The following is an 18,663-nucleotide window of genomic DNA, read 5'->3' on the forward strand; positions in this document are numbered from 1 at the left end:
ATGGTGAGACCAGGGAAAGAGGTCATTTTTGGTCTGTGTGGATACCACATACACAGAAGCTGATACTATGCTAATGTTTGTGTCTGTCTGTCCGTTGTATGATTGAACAAAACTTGTAAAGTTTTACCTGAAATTTAGTTCATAAGTACCAGTGGTTTTCTGAATACAAAATTAGCATCTTATTTCAGTGGACATGGCCTTGTATGACTCATCCCTACCCTACATGTATTATGATTGTTTCTTTCAGTTACCAAGTCAGATAGCCTCTCTTTTGAGGTCTCCACATCTACAGCAGGTCTTGTCTTGCATGTCAGAACAGACGGTACTTCAGAGATTAAGTAACTGGCTTCATATGACTCTTTATACAGGTAAAATTGTGACAAATTTCAGAATCCATTTGATTGTGAGATATGTAAATACCTGACCTAATCACTGATCTAGTCCAATAATTTTGATTCTCAGTGCATAGAAGTTGCTCTACTTATTGTCTGCTATTTGCTGGTTTAGTGTCAAGTCACATGTTTTGAACTCTGTAGTTTTGAGTTTGAGATAGATAACTAGATACTCCATTCGTCATCGGCAGATTCTCACAGGCAACAATAAAAAATGAAGTCCTTATTATATGTTATGTAGAGGATTGCAAAAATTAGACCTAACAGTTGATTAGATTTCCATTTACCAAAATACCATTACAGTAAAATTAAATTGCAATAGAATGACAAAATTACGAAATATCAAGAGAGAGAGAGAGAGAGAGAGAGAGAGAGAGAGAGAGAGATTTTTATCTAAGAGATATAATGAGACAATACAAAACGTATTTTGACATTGAGTTCACGACGGAGAGAATTATTGTCAAACAAAAGTTAAACTCTTGGTGCCATTGACTCTTCATTGACTTTCTATATTTGACAGAAATTATTGACTATCCGATGGAAGGTAACAGCCCAAGAGCTGAGTACCTGTTACAGCTGCTCATCGACTTCACAGATTTCCTTCAGGTAAGCATATCTTTACAGAGGCCTGTTCTTCCATTGAATCAAAACTTTCAAGGTATTTTCACACCAGTCAAATGCAAGTTACAAACTCGTGAACATATCTTCTCCAGGCTTTGTTAGACAATTCACTTTTTGCTGTTGTCAAAAATGAAATTTGGTGCAAAGTCACTTTTATTTTGATATGTGAAATGGCCACCATTCGTTTTAAGGAAATATGCGCCTTGAAAGTGAAAGACTTAAACTTTTGCCCAAACTTTCCTCGTGAAAATGTTCACCCATTTTCTTTCAAAATCAAAACTAAAAAGCAACTGTCACAGTGCAAATTGTGGTACCACTGTCACAGTGCAAATTGTGGTACCAGGAGAACAGTTAACAAATTTAATATAATCAAATGCATGCCACTTCTGTATTAACTTTCCAGGGAAAAAAAAGTTAATTTCTGATTTTCACAACAATTAGATGGTGATATTTTCATTCACTACAAGAGCCTCAAAATGAGCTCAAAGAAGTGTTATATTTTTAGAACAGTATTGTAAAAGTTTTAGAGTCAGAATATGTGTCCCCAAGTTAGCGTGCATTCTACCTTAGTTTTATGCAAAGGAATTAAATTTGATTTTACAAGAACAAACAAGATACGGACCTTGAAAAAGAATCATGAGATTTTAATCGTCTTTCTACCAGGCTCCATAGACAATCCACAGAAATAAATACAACTTGGGAGAAAGAGGATTAAGTGTAAATATCAACTGTTGATGTTTACCTTGAAATTGAAGAGTGATAGAGCACAGATTTACATCAAATTTCATCTCAGATTTGGCGATATGTGTCATAATAAGTAATTTACTTTATCTTCTTAGTTTCTAAGTGTACCTGCCTTTCTATGGAAGCATTGTGGTCTGAAATCAAGACTACGATAATCTTTGATATTTTTTTCTCTATTCTGTCATCACAGGAAAGTATACCTGTATGTGAGTTGTTTCTCACAAAGTATCTATACACATGGAATGGCTCTGACTACAGACCATACATTCTACAGCTTATCACAAGATTCAGAATATGGCCCTTTGAAAGTAGGTACTCTGTGAAATGTTTGATTTTTAACACATCACTCTTGTTCCATGGTCCCTTAAAATACATGTAAACCAAGAACTATGCAGATATGAATTTTTAATTTGTGTGCCTGTGTGCCTGATAACCCATTCAGTACCAGACTTGAGTGTAATACATTGTTTTGTAAAGGATGGGTAGACCTGTATGCAGAGAAATGGAGTGAGAGCATAAAACCAGCATGACCATAGATAATGGATTTCTACAGGATCTTAGGCATAACCTGGGTCAAATGCCATGATTTATTGGCTTGAGGGGAGCAGATTAACAATTGCAGCCTTGACACTGACTTATCTTACTTTGTCTTTGACAGAAATGAATGGTCTTCAGATTGACATTGGCAGCCTTGACACTTATTTACCATACTTTTTTTTTGCCAGAGATGAATGATCTTCTTCTGGAACCACTGCGGAAGTTGTTCTTCTGCTCCTCAGTGTATTTCAAGTGTCAGGTGCTCTATAGTTTCACAACATTACTGAGGAACTTTGTCAGCATTGAGTGGCCTCGCTACAAGGGCAGACCAGATGGAGATGGAGGCAATATAGCAGGGAGTGCGCTGGACATCAACGAGTAAGTACGATAACACTCCCTACAGCCCCTTTCACAGCCATTTTCTTGGTTGAACCACAGGGTACAGGGGAAAGTCCCCTGGGGTGGGGAGGAAGGTGTTTTTTGTGCAACGGTTTACCTTATTTGATTTTATTAATTTTGACTGTGATATTTCAAATAAAGAGTTCAACTCTACACCGTCTGACTGCTTTATTATTACCGACAAGTCCTTATCTCCTCTCCAACTTGTGTATACACCACTGTAATTGCTCCGAAAACATTGCCAACTCGCTAATCCGCTGTCCGTATCAGCGGATTAAGTGATTGAGTCAACACCACAGCAGTCCTACACGCATTAAAATAAGGAAAGGGTTGAAGATCTCAGACACAGTGTCACGATGTCGTATGTAAAACTAGTGGACGCTTAAAATATTCATGAATTCGTAAATAAACAGGAAGGTCAAAACTTATTATTCATAAATAAACAGTAAAGGAGCTCCCTAGTGACCGGCCATTGAGAGAAATTACACACACACCAGGCTATAGGGAGGAAAGGGCTTGGTGACAAAGTGAAAGGGGAAGAATAAAATCAGAAACAAGGAAAGGGAACTATGAGACTTGAAATATTTGGTATTGATAGGAAAATGATTTGTTATGAAGGGTATATAATTGTTACAAGAGATGCCATAAGATAAATAATTTTCTCAGGATTCAATTTCACCATTTTGATATTGGAGACCTTTCTGCTGAGATTTAAACTCACTGACTTTGCAAGTAGTACATGAGAATCTATCAACATTTTCAGTGGGATTTTCATTTTAAAAGCGAATTTCATCCATCAGGGGCAACAGTGAAATTACATCCCAGTGAACAGTTTATGCTTTTACAGAATTAACTAATGTCATGAACTCTGCCAGTTTTAAAATTTTTTCAATCATAATTACATGTCCACTATCATATTGACATACATGTGTTGCTTATTTGATGGATGTGAGGTATCATTTATATTTCTACTTCCAGAACCTTTGCCTTTGGTGAGCCGCTTGGTGAATTCAGTGCCATGAACACAATTACAGAGTTCATAGGTTTTGTAGATAGTCTCTGTGCGTTGGGTCTGCTGGTAGAGGGCAGTAATTCCCTGTTGCTACATCATTCTTTAGCCTTCTATGAACTGGTGAGTAAACTTGAGATCCACTATTTGTTTCAGACCATGTAGAAACTTTCAATTGATGTAAAAATAGTTAAAGAGGAAAGTCCCCTACAAAAGGGGGATTATGGTAAAACTATGCAGATGTGAAAAAGCCATGCTACAGGTAAGACGCACTGGATTTGCTCCGAGATTTCCAGAAATTCGACGGGTGAATGGCGTTAATTCCGTCCAATCTCATACATGACACCTGTGAATGTATAGCGACTGCCTTTATGTCGAAAAAAACGTTGAAAAACACTGTTATTTAATACAGAGAACGCATATTTTCACAAAGTGTGGGTCCAGAATGTCCATTTGACCTCTGTTCTAAATGTTAATGTATGCTGCCAATCATGATTACTCAAATTCAAATTGCGGCCTAGGCGATCTTGATCCCTGCCGAGCACAACAAACAAAGCGTACTGACTTATCACTAAAATCACCGTTATGTACGTACCTAAACACACGCATACACAACCACATACAACGTAAACGATACGACACATGTAATGAACACGCAAGAAACGGCATTTTCTTTTTGGAGTGATTGGTGGTCTTGAAAAAAAAACGTTTTGTATGTGTTCCTGTAAAAAGTTATGAACATTGAGAGTCTTCACACGTCGTTTTGAAGGCAATCACAATTTCATTTTTTCCTTCAGGCATCGAAACTGAATCTTTTGGCTCACATTTTGAGGAAGTACCTTTAGCATTGTGACAAGTTTGGTCATGTTTATATCAGTTGATTCAATTCAGTTGAGCTGAGTGGAATTGAAATTTCAGTGTCGATTACATCGTTGCCACTATTGCGTTGTAGATCGATCATCCATGATCATCCATACTCGAGTACTCATCGACGACGACCACGGCCCTGCACAGCTGTCCTGGGGGACTCATCAGCGTCATTTACTTTCTTTACCAATGTATTTCAAAATATTTGGCTGATCATTGTCACAGATTACTAGTAGTTTCCTTTTGTTGAAGATTCTGGCTTACATATCGGAACAGCAAGCAGCGTATGTATAGTATGCAAATATGCAGGCTCATCTATGGAACTACGGCAACTTTTCCACTACGTCTCAGTCACATGTCATTTGCATATTACGAACGGTCGTCGATGTTTTCCGAGGTTACCTATCCGAGGTAACCGGATATGCAATCTGCGCTCACTACACTTCGGGTCATGCATACCAAACTCTAAACTGGGGGTCGTAACGTTTTAAATCAGTTTTACTCAAAATTTCTTCACCCTTTCCTCTGATTTGTTCGAAATGCCAAAATTACACGGAAAATAAGCTTACGAATGGGTGAAGATTTGTTTTTCAAATTCACAAGTTTTTTTCCCGTTGCAAGCTGCGTGTAACCCGGCCGTGCGAAGTACCAGTGACCGGCTATTATCTACATCACTGCCAACCAAAAAAGCCGTAAAGCTACAAACAGTAGAAGGTTCTAACTTACGATTGCTTACGATCACAATCTACTACCGTCCTTAGAGACTATCATCTATTTGCTAGACTTTCCCCTTATTTTTTACATGTCTAGTTTGCGCGCTTGTACCGAACACGAGATGTTCAGGGCTAGATTTAAACTCAATACAGTGCCCGAGGAAATTCTCTCCTGAACTAAGTCAAGACCTTCGTTTTCTATCTTCCTTCCGAAACTCGTAATACTCTGTCCATTTCAACTACTGGCTTCAATCACAGCGCCTTCACATTCAAATCACCCGCTGCTGTTGTGAGAAAGTATCCGTTCCGTGTTGATGAAAGCCGGGGTTGAAACCAGGGGGTTGAAAACGGGTCCCATTTGAAATCGCAACGGAATATGCACACATCTACTTAGACGCAAAAAGGTTAGCAGAAATTCAGAGATGTATTGAAAGCCATACACCGTTGCTGTTTATTGAGCAAATTGTATGATGGAAATTCGTCTCCGAACTCGGCGATACATGAGCGGCCATTCTGTTTCATAACTTCCTATACATGTATTTCTATTGCATACCACAGCGGTCATCGCATCGCTGTCTATCGAACCGCAAAACGACTGTGATTTGAATAGGGCCGTTCACAGTTTACGTCACTGTTCTCTCATTAATATGCAAAAATAAATATTTGTCCGCATTTTAGATTACGCTTTTGAAAATTACGCATGCAAGAACGACGAAATACATCTCAGAGGGCGACTGCTAGTGTAACAGTGAATACTAAAAAACATATTCACGACTCAGAGTACAAGCTGTAAAAACAGCCACGCATGCAACGTTGATAAAATTTGTCCGCATTTCAAGCTGCGTGTCCGATGTCGCGCGCATACAGCTATATTTAGTAACAAACCTGTAACCGTGAACAGCGCTATTCAGTAAATTTTCGATGAAATTCGAACTCACAGCGTACGGCATACAGTCACTTAGTAGCGAAGAAATCACAGTCAAGGAAGGTCTCAGGCTGTCGACCAGACCACAGCCCCTCGACCAGTAGGCCTACTCCACCCTAGTTATAATGTAGTCTCGAATTGTGTGAACCCTACACACTTCCGTAATATTCAGGCAGAGGTGATAATCGGTAGTTCCTGGTGTAAAAGATAGTTTATGTTTCTCTGATAAGCCAACGACTAAGCATCCCGCCCAGTGTTTGCCATCAACCGACGTCACTACGACGTTGCCTATTGTGCGCCCACGGCACTGGACTTTCCTCTTTAAGGACGAAGTCCCTTTTTTTGATTTATGAAGAAAACAAACGACCATAAACACTGTACTAATAGAGTCTGTGTACCATATGATATGATGAATAATATAGGGGTATAACCCTATTATTATACACCTCCCTCAATTAATCGTCCGTATAAACTAATTCTATGGTAAATTTTGAGGGATGCGGCACGCGCGATATGAGTGAAATGCGTGCGATTATTGAAATAAAACCCCTGAAAATTTGCGCGTCACGTGTCTCCCGTATTCGGGACTCCGCGTACTATAGAAAATACGGAAAGTTATTGGACGGTCAAACTCCCATAGGTTACGGCAGTAGGTGTATAATAATGAGTTTCATGTGTCAGATTAAGCATTTGTTCATTGGGATATATTTCTGTTTGTTGCTAGGAACTATGACCCTGCAGTTTCTATATCCATACTCTAAATCTGTACCAAGAAATTCAAAATGTGCCCATTTATTGGAATTATACGACAAGTCTGTGCAGACAAAGCAGAGTTAAGGGTTAGATCAAATTCGTAAATGGCAGTTTTGTTGACCAACCTTTGAGGTAGAATACGCCTGGGGCAATAGATGTTAGGATTTTTCACCAATTTGCTGCTTGCCTGGACACAGTATTGCAGCTTCTGCAGCTTATGTTTTCAAGGAAGACATATATATTACTTGGATTTAGAAACAAAAACTGTTGCCTGTACCGCACAAAGATAAAAATATGACACTGTCATGAGAGAATCCTTTCAAATTCATGCCTTGTATTTAAAGCCCCAACTCAGCCTTTAAAACCAATGACAGATTTTAAACTCTGGCAGCAACAATTGTAGCGTCACCTCTTCACTGTCCAATTTTGGATCAGCAGGATTGTTTGTTGTCACAAATCTATACCTCTATATAAAGAATTGGGGTTTGTGGAAAGCATGTCCTTTGTGACGCATTCACTTCATGTTCAAGGCTCTCATCAAGTTACCGGTGCAAGTACTCAGTTCTGATACACTACTGGTATAGTTGAATTGTACCATTGCGTCTGAAATGATTTGCTAGTTGAATGATTGATTCATTGATCTTTTCCTTAACTTCTCCTTTTTTCCCCTTCAATCATAGGTATCAAAGATCCACACAGTGTACAACTTTCCCTATGTATGTCTGCCATCGGAGGGTATTGCATTGCGAGCCATGTACAGCAGTGATGCTATGGTGCTTTCCAGAATATGCCAACTCCTCTGCAAGTATGTCATATTAATCCCTTCTTTACATCAATCTGAGTTACTCTTTTTTCATTAAAGTTAAAATTCAGAGAAATATCATTTGTGCTCATGATGACTAAGAACTTTGAAAAATTCAATTTTAAAATATTTTTTCCATAGTCAGATTATCAGTTTACACTGAAATAAAACTTGTGCAAGATAATGTAATGTGCAAGGTCATACAAGCTACTTTTGACAAAAGTTTAACAAAATTACAACATTTACAAAAAAAATGCCTTACAAGATCACCTTAGTTTCCAAAAAATTGCCAGAAATTGCTGTTAGACGTAATTTTTCAATATAAGTTTTACAAAAGACCCTATTCAGATTTGTCAAATTGAGATATTACTATAAGAAGAAGTTTATTTTAACATGGTCATTCCAGTGAATTGTTTATCACTTTACATAATGTTTGATACTGGAATGTATCAGATCATCCATAACTATATAACTTTGACTTGCATTTGTTTCATTGTTATACATGTATCTCATAGTTTACATGAAGTTGTTGTATGCATTCTTAACACTGGCCAAAAATCTTGCTTTGCTGTATACAAATCCACTCAGATCTTATTTTTTGTCGACAAAAATCACAGCGACAGCTGTGCAATGCATGTACTATTGATTTTATTGAGGCGTCTTGTGTAAATCTTTTTTGAACAGTTACAAGAAGGAGATAGACCATCTGAAAACTCTACAGGATGATGAGGTTTGTATTTCTTTCCTTTGTGATCTGTATTTTTACCCAGGCTTATCCTGTATAATACTGGTAGTTTATCGTAGTTGGGGAACTTTGGCAAGGAGACTTTGTCGTAGCATGTTCTTGTAGTCAGCAGTGAGATATTTTTGATGACTGTGTAGTGTGAAGACAAGTGTTTGTCAGTTAGTTTTGAATTTTTTAAATTTTTAATTCTTGATTTTGAAAGGAAATAATATAAATTTCCAAGTTTAAGTCTTTCAGTTTCGAGATATATGGAAAAAGTTTTAATAGAGCAGAGAGGTTTATGCAGCTTATTGGCATCCATTAACATAGAGTGAACATTCATTTGTTGCATATAAAACTGACCTTTCCAAGATCAAACACTAAAAATGCTGATATGCCAACTTTCTGATTTATCTATCTTTTCGGTATGTGGTAGGAGACACTTTCAAATTTTAAATGAATGAATTGCAACAATTTAATTTTCAAAATAATTTTTTTCATTTTTTCCCCCAGCATGCTACAGCATCAATGGCCATTATTCCACAAATGAACAGCTACATTTTACATCTTTGTAATTTGCTGTGGAGAGGCAAGGCATTCCATGCTGATTCATTACTGTCTGTCACTGCTAAAGATGTACCACAACTAGACCTGAGTGACTATAATAGTATTTTTTCCATCTGGGAACATCCAGCTTTACAGTGGTGTGCGAGTCTGTATGACATTGAGGTATGGTCAGAGGTAGTTTTGCTCTTTTCATTTTGAGTTTCACAATTACAGATGGTATTATGGGCACATAAAAACCTTGAAACTTTATTATTACATGTGATGATATGTGAATCAGAGCAACTAATGATATTTGAGAGGAGAGAAATACGTTACTAAAGTCTGTTTTCAATTTTGTCCTTACTTTAATGCAGCCAATGCCAAATTACAAGTTTTTATTTGTACATGTATGTCAAAATAAATAGCTTTTTACAAGATTTTTAGAACTTGTGAGAATGACAACAATGATACCATAATTGTTACCATCAATGTCAGAAATAGGATTGCTGTAAGGATTGTTACAAAACATATTACTATCAAAATGTATTTGGCTTGAAAACATATCTTTACAAATTATGCCCTATTTCCTTTGTTGTATCCTGTATCCTTTGGCCATAATGTTTGTTGTTTTTAAATTTTAAAGTGAAAAAAGAAATAAAATTTAAAGTTGTTAGGCTGTGTTACTGATGATAAGACGGATTAACTGTAATCTTGAGGTGGTAAGCGCCTCGAAACTGAAAGCTTTGAACTTGTGCTCATACTTTGCTTAAAGAAATGTTTAATTATTCTCATAATCAATATTGAAATCAGGGTCACCAAGCACAGTTCAAGATTAAAGAACCAAATTACCAAAATGCGGCTGACATTTAAAACTCAGAATGGCAGCCATACCTTGTATAAACTATATGGGGAAACCTAATCATGCTATTTTCACAAAAATACAACCATAAAAATTTCATCTTTTCCAAAGGCTTCAAAATCAGTGCACACAAGCAGCAGACCAGAAAACAAAACGTAAAATTTTGAGTGTCCAAAAATCTGTCCCCAGGCAGATTAAGTCGTTAAGGCCAAAGTAAGTAAATTCTTTGTTTTGCGTCCGCGCGCCTAGGTTTTTGGAGATTTTTCGGAAAAAAAACACAAACTTTCCTTTCAAAATTTCGCCGTTGGTGGTGCTATTTTATCGCAAAAACAAGTCGTGGCTTTTAACTTTGCGACGAAACACTCCTTTACGGCAGTCAGATTTCACTAAAGGACCATGCGGTGACGTAAAACAGTACTCTCTACACATTTACACCTGTCGATACTTACAGCCTCACGCCGGTGCCTCATGTTCTCGCTGTCTGTTGTGGCTTTGCCTAGGCCTGTTGTGGCTTTGTTGTCACAATAAAAAATGGATGAAAGCGGGGAAATAATCGAAGTTAAAAAACAGGAAACCTTTGCACGGCAACTAGAAGGCATGGTCATTGCGAGCAATCGGGACTTGAACAGATAGAGATTCAGTCGGCCGATTGGACTTGGGTACCACGACTCAGAGAGTATGGCAGACGGAAAAATCGGAAAGTGTCGAGGCCTATCCTAGTTAATTGGTCTTTAAGGTTTGCCAAAAATTTGGTTAATTCGTCCATTCTTAACTTGAAGCAATAATAAACCAGTGATCAGTCCTGCAAACGAAAGGCCTTTACGTACTTTTTTGTTCAGTTTGGGTATGTGAAAGTATATTAGAATCCCTCTGTGAAAGTTCAAACTTGTAGTAGGCAGTCGTAGCTGCTCTCGAAGGAGGTCACACTTTCTGCATTAATGACATCGGCTGGTAATTTATTCCAGATGTCCACAACTCTTGCTGAAAAAAGTACTTTTAGTTTATGAAGTTTGGGACAGTGTCCTCAAGATCTCGAGTCGGCTGCTAACTCAAGTGAAAGGTTACAGTGATCATGGCCTTTGATAACTAATTCTAGCGTTGAATCATGTCGCCGCGAATTCTTCTTTGTTCAAGTGTTATTAAACCAAGCTGTTTAAGTCTATTTTGATAATTGTAGTGTTGGAGTTTAGGTATTATTTGCCGTGCTAAGATTTTTATGTCCTTTTGTAGCCATGGTGACCAAGCTTGTACTGCATGTTTGAGCTGTGGTCTCACAAGTTGCTTGTAAAGACAAAGAATGACATTTTTTTATTTGATCGACAATGATCGTTTGATGAGATCAACATTCTGTTTGCTTTTTTGCAAACTTATCACATTTGCTTGAAGGTTTTAAGGTAGAATGAAGATCATTTTCTTCAGTCGTACGTCCCAGTGAAATATTGTTCATTGAGTATTTATTGAAGGGGTCGTTGTAGCCAATATGCGTGCACCAGTGTTCACTCATTTTTTGTAGCTTGTCCAAATCAGCCTGTAGAATTTCAGGATCACTACAATTTCGCAAGGGATGATATGTCTTGGTATTGTCAGTAAATTTTTTAGTTCAAAACTAATTTCACTGCCAGTATGATTGATGTAGATTAGAGAGAGTATATATTGGTCCAAGAACTGAACCCTTTGGGACACCACTTGTGACGTATTCTCCATTCAGATGATGCTCCATTTATGACTACTCGCTGTTTTGTATTTGTCAATCATGCTTTGACCCACTGTAGAATATTTCCATTTATGCCATGCTACTTCATCTTTTCAATCAATCTGGGGTGTGGTACTTTGAAAGTGCAAGGAATATAGATGTGAAGCTTCCACCTAAATTTGGAGTGGAGACTGACAATTGCGAAATGCTTTCTTTTATTTGATGGAAAGGAAAGGTGCTGGTTTTACGGATTGTCATGAAGAAGCTACAGGGAATAATTTTTGTCAATTATATCATCAATTTCTTCTTCTATCTGATGCCCTATCTTTCTAAAATTGAATGCGGAGGCTACTAGTTACCATTTCTGTTTGGTGTTTTCTTTCAAAACACACACCTTTCAGCAAAACTATGACATTCCATCAGAGCATAGGCATTACAAGAAACTTGAAAAAACGTACAAGAACTTGAGGACCAAAGACTGCTACTGTATACTGTTATAGTGTAACCATTCCCAAAACTGTCAAGGCTGTCAAGTTGCTGGGCAATGGTATTGACATGTGGACACTTAGAATGCATAAGAAAGAAATCTAAAACTAATAAGAGAAAAGCAAACGTCAAAGAATGACTGTTTATTTTGATCCATTTGTTATGAAAATGCATACAGTGATCATACAGTGTGTCACACTGTGACAGGAGTATTCATGTGGTTTGAGAAAAATTGTCCGATAAAGGCAAACAAATTTTGTGTTAAATTTTCTGTGTGTGTTTTTTAGCCGCTTACCCGCGTACCTTTTAGGATTTTGAGTGGACGCAAAACAAAGAATTTACTTACTTTGGCCTTATCAATAAATACTATTTTTTGACTGATTTTGATTTCAGAGTGGAGGAGCACCCCAGGACAAGAATACAGCCAAGGAATATCTGAATTACTTACAGTCCCTTCAGCTAGGTGGTATTGACACATTCTTAACAACGTATATTCAACGCTATGCCAAGAAATCTCCATAAAATGGATGGTGAAATTATGCCATGATAGCCATGACAAAAATCCACCCCAAACTTCCATATCTGTCATTGTATACGTGTTCATTTATCACTGCCAGTTTTGCGAGACTGAAGTTTGAAAAGTACATGTGGTCAAGTTGATAATGATATACCGGTAGTTTACAACCGTATTGTGAATCATATATCATGCAAATAAATTGTAAATATAAATAAAATGTAACTACAGTTTGTGAAAGTAAAAATTTTAACTAGCTTTTGTTTGTTTTGTATTTCTGTTTAGAGTAAGCAAGGCCTTTGCTCCTCGAAAGTCCTTGAATTTTAAAGCCCCTCAAAAAGTTCTTGAATATGATATTGAGTCCTGGAAAATTGATATTATCCACCCGTGATTTCCAGATGATCAGTCATGAAATAAAAAAAATGGTATATAAAAATGATATCTGGAAAATGATATTTTCAACCTCAAAAAATCCTTGAAAATTACTGAAATGTCCTTGAATTTTAAGTTACTTAAGTGTATGGACCCTGAGTATGGAAACAGCAAGCTTCCATTTGTCTGAGACCTATAATAGTCCGTGGGCTAGAGGGGGTCTACGTGCACCCCCCCCCCCCCCCCAGGATAACAAACCTGTATTTTTCAGAACCCTTGGGATCCCTAGAATACGAAATGGAATTTTAACAGGAAAAATATAGGGACGCAATAGCTGTTATGGTCATGTTTTGAAGGGTACCGCAAAATCACGATTTTCCAAGCCAAATGCATTTTCGTCAAATCTGTCTTCTTGTAAGTCATGTGCTGAGCTCATTTTTAACATAACCTCACTTGTTTGGTATCATTAGAAAGGGAAGTTATTCCTCTTTAAGATGACATATTGCACTATGCAATATCTTCTACAGTTTTTGTCAAATATAACCAAAACTTACCCCTTACCCCAAAATTTAACATTGCAAATTACAGTAAAACTCAAATTCTACCAATTTTTTAGCTAGGCATAATAAAATATGCATTGCTTTGTCTGAAATCTGTTTTATTTGATACAGGGACATGTCAGAAATATGAAATAGACTTAACAGAAAAAATATTGGGAATCTACAGCTGTAACAGTCATATTTTGAAGGGTACCGCAAAATAACAGTGTTGCAGATTTGCATGCATTTTTGTAAAAACTGTCTTCCTATAAGTTATCTGCTGAGCTTGTTTTTGAATATAACCTGGCTTGTTGGGTATCATTAGAAAGATAATTCACTAGTCTTTGAAATGACATATTGTAACATGCAATATCTTGTGTAGTTTTCATGATATATAACCAAAATTTACCCCATTACCCAAAGTTTACATTGAAAATTTCAGTCGTAGCTAAAACCAAATTCTACCATTTTTAGCTTGACATAAAAAGTCTGGCTGTTTTTGCTATTAAATCTATTTTATTTGGTACAGAGACATGTCAGAAATATGAAATAGACTTTTAACAGAAAAAATATTGGGAATCTACAGCTGTAACAGTCATATTTTGAAGGGTACCGCAAAATAACAGTGTTGCAGATTTGCATGCATTTTTGTAAAAACTGTCTTCCTATAAGTTATTTGCTGAGCTTGTTTTTGAATATAACCTGGCTTGTTAGGTATCATTAGAAAGATAATTCACTAATCTTTAGAATGACATATTGTAACATGCAATATCTTGTGTAGTTTTCATGATATATAACCAAAACTTACCCCATACCCCAAAGTTTACATTGAAAATTGCAGTCATAGCTAAAACCAAATTCTACCATTTTTTTAGCTTGACACAAAAAATCTGGCCGTTTTTGCTATTAAATCTATTTTATTTGGTACAGGGACATGTCAGAAATATGAAATAGACTTTTAACAGAAAAAATATTAGGACTCTACAGCTGTAGCGGTCATATTTTGAAGGGTACCGCAAAATCACAGTGTTGCAGATTTGCATGTATTTTTGTTAAATCTGTCTTCTTATAAGTTATCTGCTGAGCTTGTTTTTGAATATAACCTAGTTTGTTAGGTATCATTAGAAAGATAATTTACTAATCTTTAGAATGACATATTGTTACATGCAATATCCTCTATATTTTTCATGATATATAACCAAAACTTACCCCAAAGTTTACATTGAAAATTGCAGTCATAGCTAAAACCAAATTCTACCATTTTTTTAGCTTGACACAAAAAATCTGGCCGTTTTTGCTATTAAATCTATTTTATTTGGTACAGGGACATGTCAGAAATATGATATAAACTTTTAACAGAAAAAATATTAGGACTCTACAGCTGTAGCGGTCATATTTGAAGGGTACCGCATGTATTTGCATGTATTTTTGTTAAATCTGTCTTATTATAAGTTATCTGCTGAGCTTGTTTTTGAATATAACCTAGTTTGTTAGGTATCATTAGAAAGATAATTTACTAATCTTAGAATGACATATTGTAACATGCAATATCTTCTATAGTTTTCATGAAATATGACCAAAACTTACCCCATACCCCAAAATTTTCATTGAAAATTGCAGTCAAACTAAAATCAAATTCTACCATTTTCTTTACCTAGACATATAAAATCAGGCATTTATTTGTATGAAATCTATTTCATTCGGTAATGGGTCATGTCAAAAATATAAAATAGACTTTTAACAGAAAAAAGATTGGAATTCTGTAGTTGTAACAGTCAGATTTTGAAGGGTACAGGAAAATCTCAGTATTCCTGACTTGCGTGCATTTTTGTTGAATCTATCGTCTTTTAAGTCATCTGCTGAGCTTCTTATAGAATATAATGTAAGTTGTTAGGTATCATTAGTAAGATTATTCACTAGTCTTCAAAATGACATATTGTAACATGCAATATCTTGTACAGATTTTTATGAAATATGACCAAAACTTACCCCATACCCCAAAATTTACATCGAAAACTACTGTCATAGCTAATGTCAAATTCAAGCTGCAATTTTACGCAGACATAAAAAATTAGACAATTTTTTTGTATGAAATCTGTTTTATTTTGTACTTGGCCATATCAGAAATATGAAATGAACTTTTAACAGAAAAAATATTGGGATTCTATAGCTGTAACAGCTGTATTTTTAAGGGTACAGCAAAATCTCAGTATTCCTGATTCGCATGCGTTTTTGTTAAATCTGTCATCTTATAAGTCGTCTACTGAGCTTGTTATTGATTATAACTGGGTTTGTTTAGTATCATTGAAAAGTTAATTGAATAGTCTTTACAATGACATATTGTAACAGGCAATATCTTGTATATTTTTCATGGAATATGACCAAAACGTACCCCATACCCCAAGGTTTATATTGAAAGTACTGTCATAGATAACGTGATCAAATTCCGTGAATTTTTAGCTAGACATGATAAAAATAGTAGTATGCGCCTCGAAAGTGAAAGACAAACTTTTGCTCAAACTTTCCCTTAGGAATCTTTCAGCCAGTCTCTTTCAAATCAAGAATAACCAGATATGAACTGAATGTGCTGACGTATTTTTCAACAGGTTCATTAATAGAAGTACGCTTCAAAGAACAATCACATATCCGTTATATCACTATATGTTAGCAGGTTTTATCAACTTAGCACAGTACTCTCAGAGTTTAATCACTAATTACAAAACTTTATTTAATATCAAATGAGCTGTTAATTAACTTGACACTGCTCAATGCTTCATGGATCAATCTGATATCCATCAGATCAACATTTGCAGCACGTTTAATGAAATTGAAAGGTGTAATTTTAGAGTAATATCACTAATTACAAAGTTCATTGAATTTGCAAATAAACCCTAAATTAACTTGACACTGTTCAATGATTCATAGCACAATTAAATATTTATCAAATCAATATCTGTAGCACATTTCACAAAATTTTGGTGCCGAAGTTTCAGCGTTGTATATCTAATTACAAAGTTAATTAAATTTGCAAATGAACCCTTAATTAACTTTACACTACTAAATGCTTTACAACACAGTTAGATATCTGTCGTATCAGTATGTGCAGCAGTTTTCATCACATTTGATGCAGTTATTTCGGAGTTATATGACTAATTATAAGACTTCATGAAATATGTAAATGAGCTAATTATTAACTTGACACTGCTCAATGCTTCTCAGTACAATTGGATATTTATCAGATCAACATCTGTAGCAAGTTTCATGAAATTTAATTCTGTAATTTTGGAGTAATATCACTAATTACAAAGTTCATTAAATATGCAAATGAACCCTTAATTAACTTCACACAACTAAATGCTCTACACCACAATTAGATATCTGTCGGATCAGTCTCTGCAGCAGATTTCATCACATTTGGTGCAGTTATTTTGGAGTTATATCACTAATTACAAAACTTCATAAAATATGCAAATTACCTATTTGTTAACTTGACACTGCCAAATGCTTCTCAGTACAATTAGATATTTATCAAATCAATATATGTACCTAATTTCACTGACTTGGGTGCCGTAATTTCAAAGTTATATACATAATTACAAAGTTCATGAAATATGCAAATGAACCCTTAATTAATTTCACACTACTAAATGCTTTACACTACAGTTAGATATCAGTCGGATCAGTATCTGCAGCAGATTTCATCACATTTGGTGAAGTTATAACGGAGTTATATGACTAATTACAGACCTTCATAAAATATGCAAATGAGCTTTTTATCAACTTGACACTTCCTAATGCTTCTAAGTATAATTAGATATATATCAGATCAATATTTGTTGCAAGTATCATCAAGTTTAATGCAGGAAATTCAGAGTTATCTCACTAATAACAAAAGTTCATTAAATATGCAAATGAGAAGATAATTGACATGACACTCACAGTATCATCATAATGTTCTTAGATTGTCATCTGTGAAAAGTTTCATGAAATTTTGTGCAGTATTTCTTGATATATGTCTACACTGTCATTACCGTTTCCATAGGGAAACCATTGTACGGAAAAAACGATATTGCATAACTTCATTAATATGCAAGCACACTAACCAAAATCTAATCAGTTCTTGCAAGTAGCATATGGTACCTGTGTACCAAATCTGACGTGAATCCGTTCAGGCGTTTTTGAGTTATCGTGTAAACAGACAGACACACACACACACACACACACACACGGACAGACAGACAGACATCGCTATGACATTAGCCCACGTGTTTACACACGTGAGCTAAAAATCAGGAATCACCATGCAAATTTTGATACCAGAGAAACAAACAACCCAAGAATTACCGATATTTAAAATTCAAAATGGCTGCCATATGTGTGTTAACTCTATGGAAAAAAAAAATTTTGAAAGGATTTCGAAAAAACTAAGCTGGTTTATAGTAGTTTTCTTACACCAAGAGCTTTAAAATGAACACCCACAAGTGGTATATCAGAAAAGAATTGTAAAAGTTTGAGAGTCTGAATATCTGTCCCCGAGGTGCGATCTCTGCTTTTTGACAAGTATCCATTTCAAATATAGTCGCTAGATGAGCCATCTGTTAAATTCAGAAAATGAATGCCATTTACTTGGCATGCATACTGAACCTGTTTCTAAATTTCAATTTGTTTTTTTGCCAAACCTCATAAAAAACTCTGTTGTGATTGTCAATTATTTATAGTGGCATAGCATGCATCATTATGGTGCCTATGTACACGTACAAAGAGCAAGTTATTGGTTGCCAAGTTTTGGAACTGTTACCTGACCAGGTAAAAGTTGAGAAAGCTTTTGCCTAAGTAATTTGGAAAACAGCATCTATACATGTACACATTCCAGAAAATGTATGGAGTGGTCTGTAACAGAGAAAAGAAATAGCAAAGGAACTTCGCAATTTTTCAGTGAGAAAATGCATTAACCGTGTTCAAAATACACATAATAACTGATCATTTTTGAAAGCAGCATTTCCACTGCCTACTTGCCAAAATTATACCAGTACTAATTTACAACTACTAACTCAGTGAAAATAAACGTCTCTGCAGTAACTTCATAAATCGGTTATTTTCATTTGATGGTTGTACTTTTTTTTTATTTCAATAGTGTAACCCTGGTAACCAACATATTTTAAAAATGA

The 18,663-nt window shown here is 35.7% G+C and overlaps 1 protein-coding gene across 1 annotated transcript; it reads left to right on the top strand.

Annotated features, from left to right (window-relative positions):
• Positions 1 to 245: 245 nt before the first annotated feature.
• On the top strand, positions 246 to 16,388 carry LOC139119386 (centromere protein I-like). Its single transcript, XM_070683179.1, has 9 exons — positions 246 to 368; positions 913 to 998; positions 1,948 to 2,065; positions 2,483 to 2,672; positions 3,672 to 3,825; positions 7,641 to 7,765; positions 8,447 to 8,492; positions 9,000 to 9,215; positions 12,464 to 16,388. The coding sequence occupies exons 1-9, from the start codon at positions 308 to 310 to the stop codon at positions 12,590 to 12,592; spliced, it is 1,125 nt and encodes a 374-aa protein (XP_070539280.1). The 5' UTR covers positions 246 to 307; the 3' UTR covers positions 12,593 to 16,388.
• The last annotated feature ends 2,275 nt before the right edge of the window (positions 16,389 to 18,663 follow it).

This window comes from Ptychodera flava, chromosome 19 (assembly GCF_041260155.1).
Source record: "Ptychodera flava strain L36383 chromosome 19, AS_Pfla_20210202, whole genome shotgun sequence".
Lineage (NCBI taxonomy): Eukaryota > Metazoa > Hemichordata > Enteropneusta > Ptychoderidae > Ptychodera > Ptychodera flava.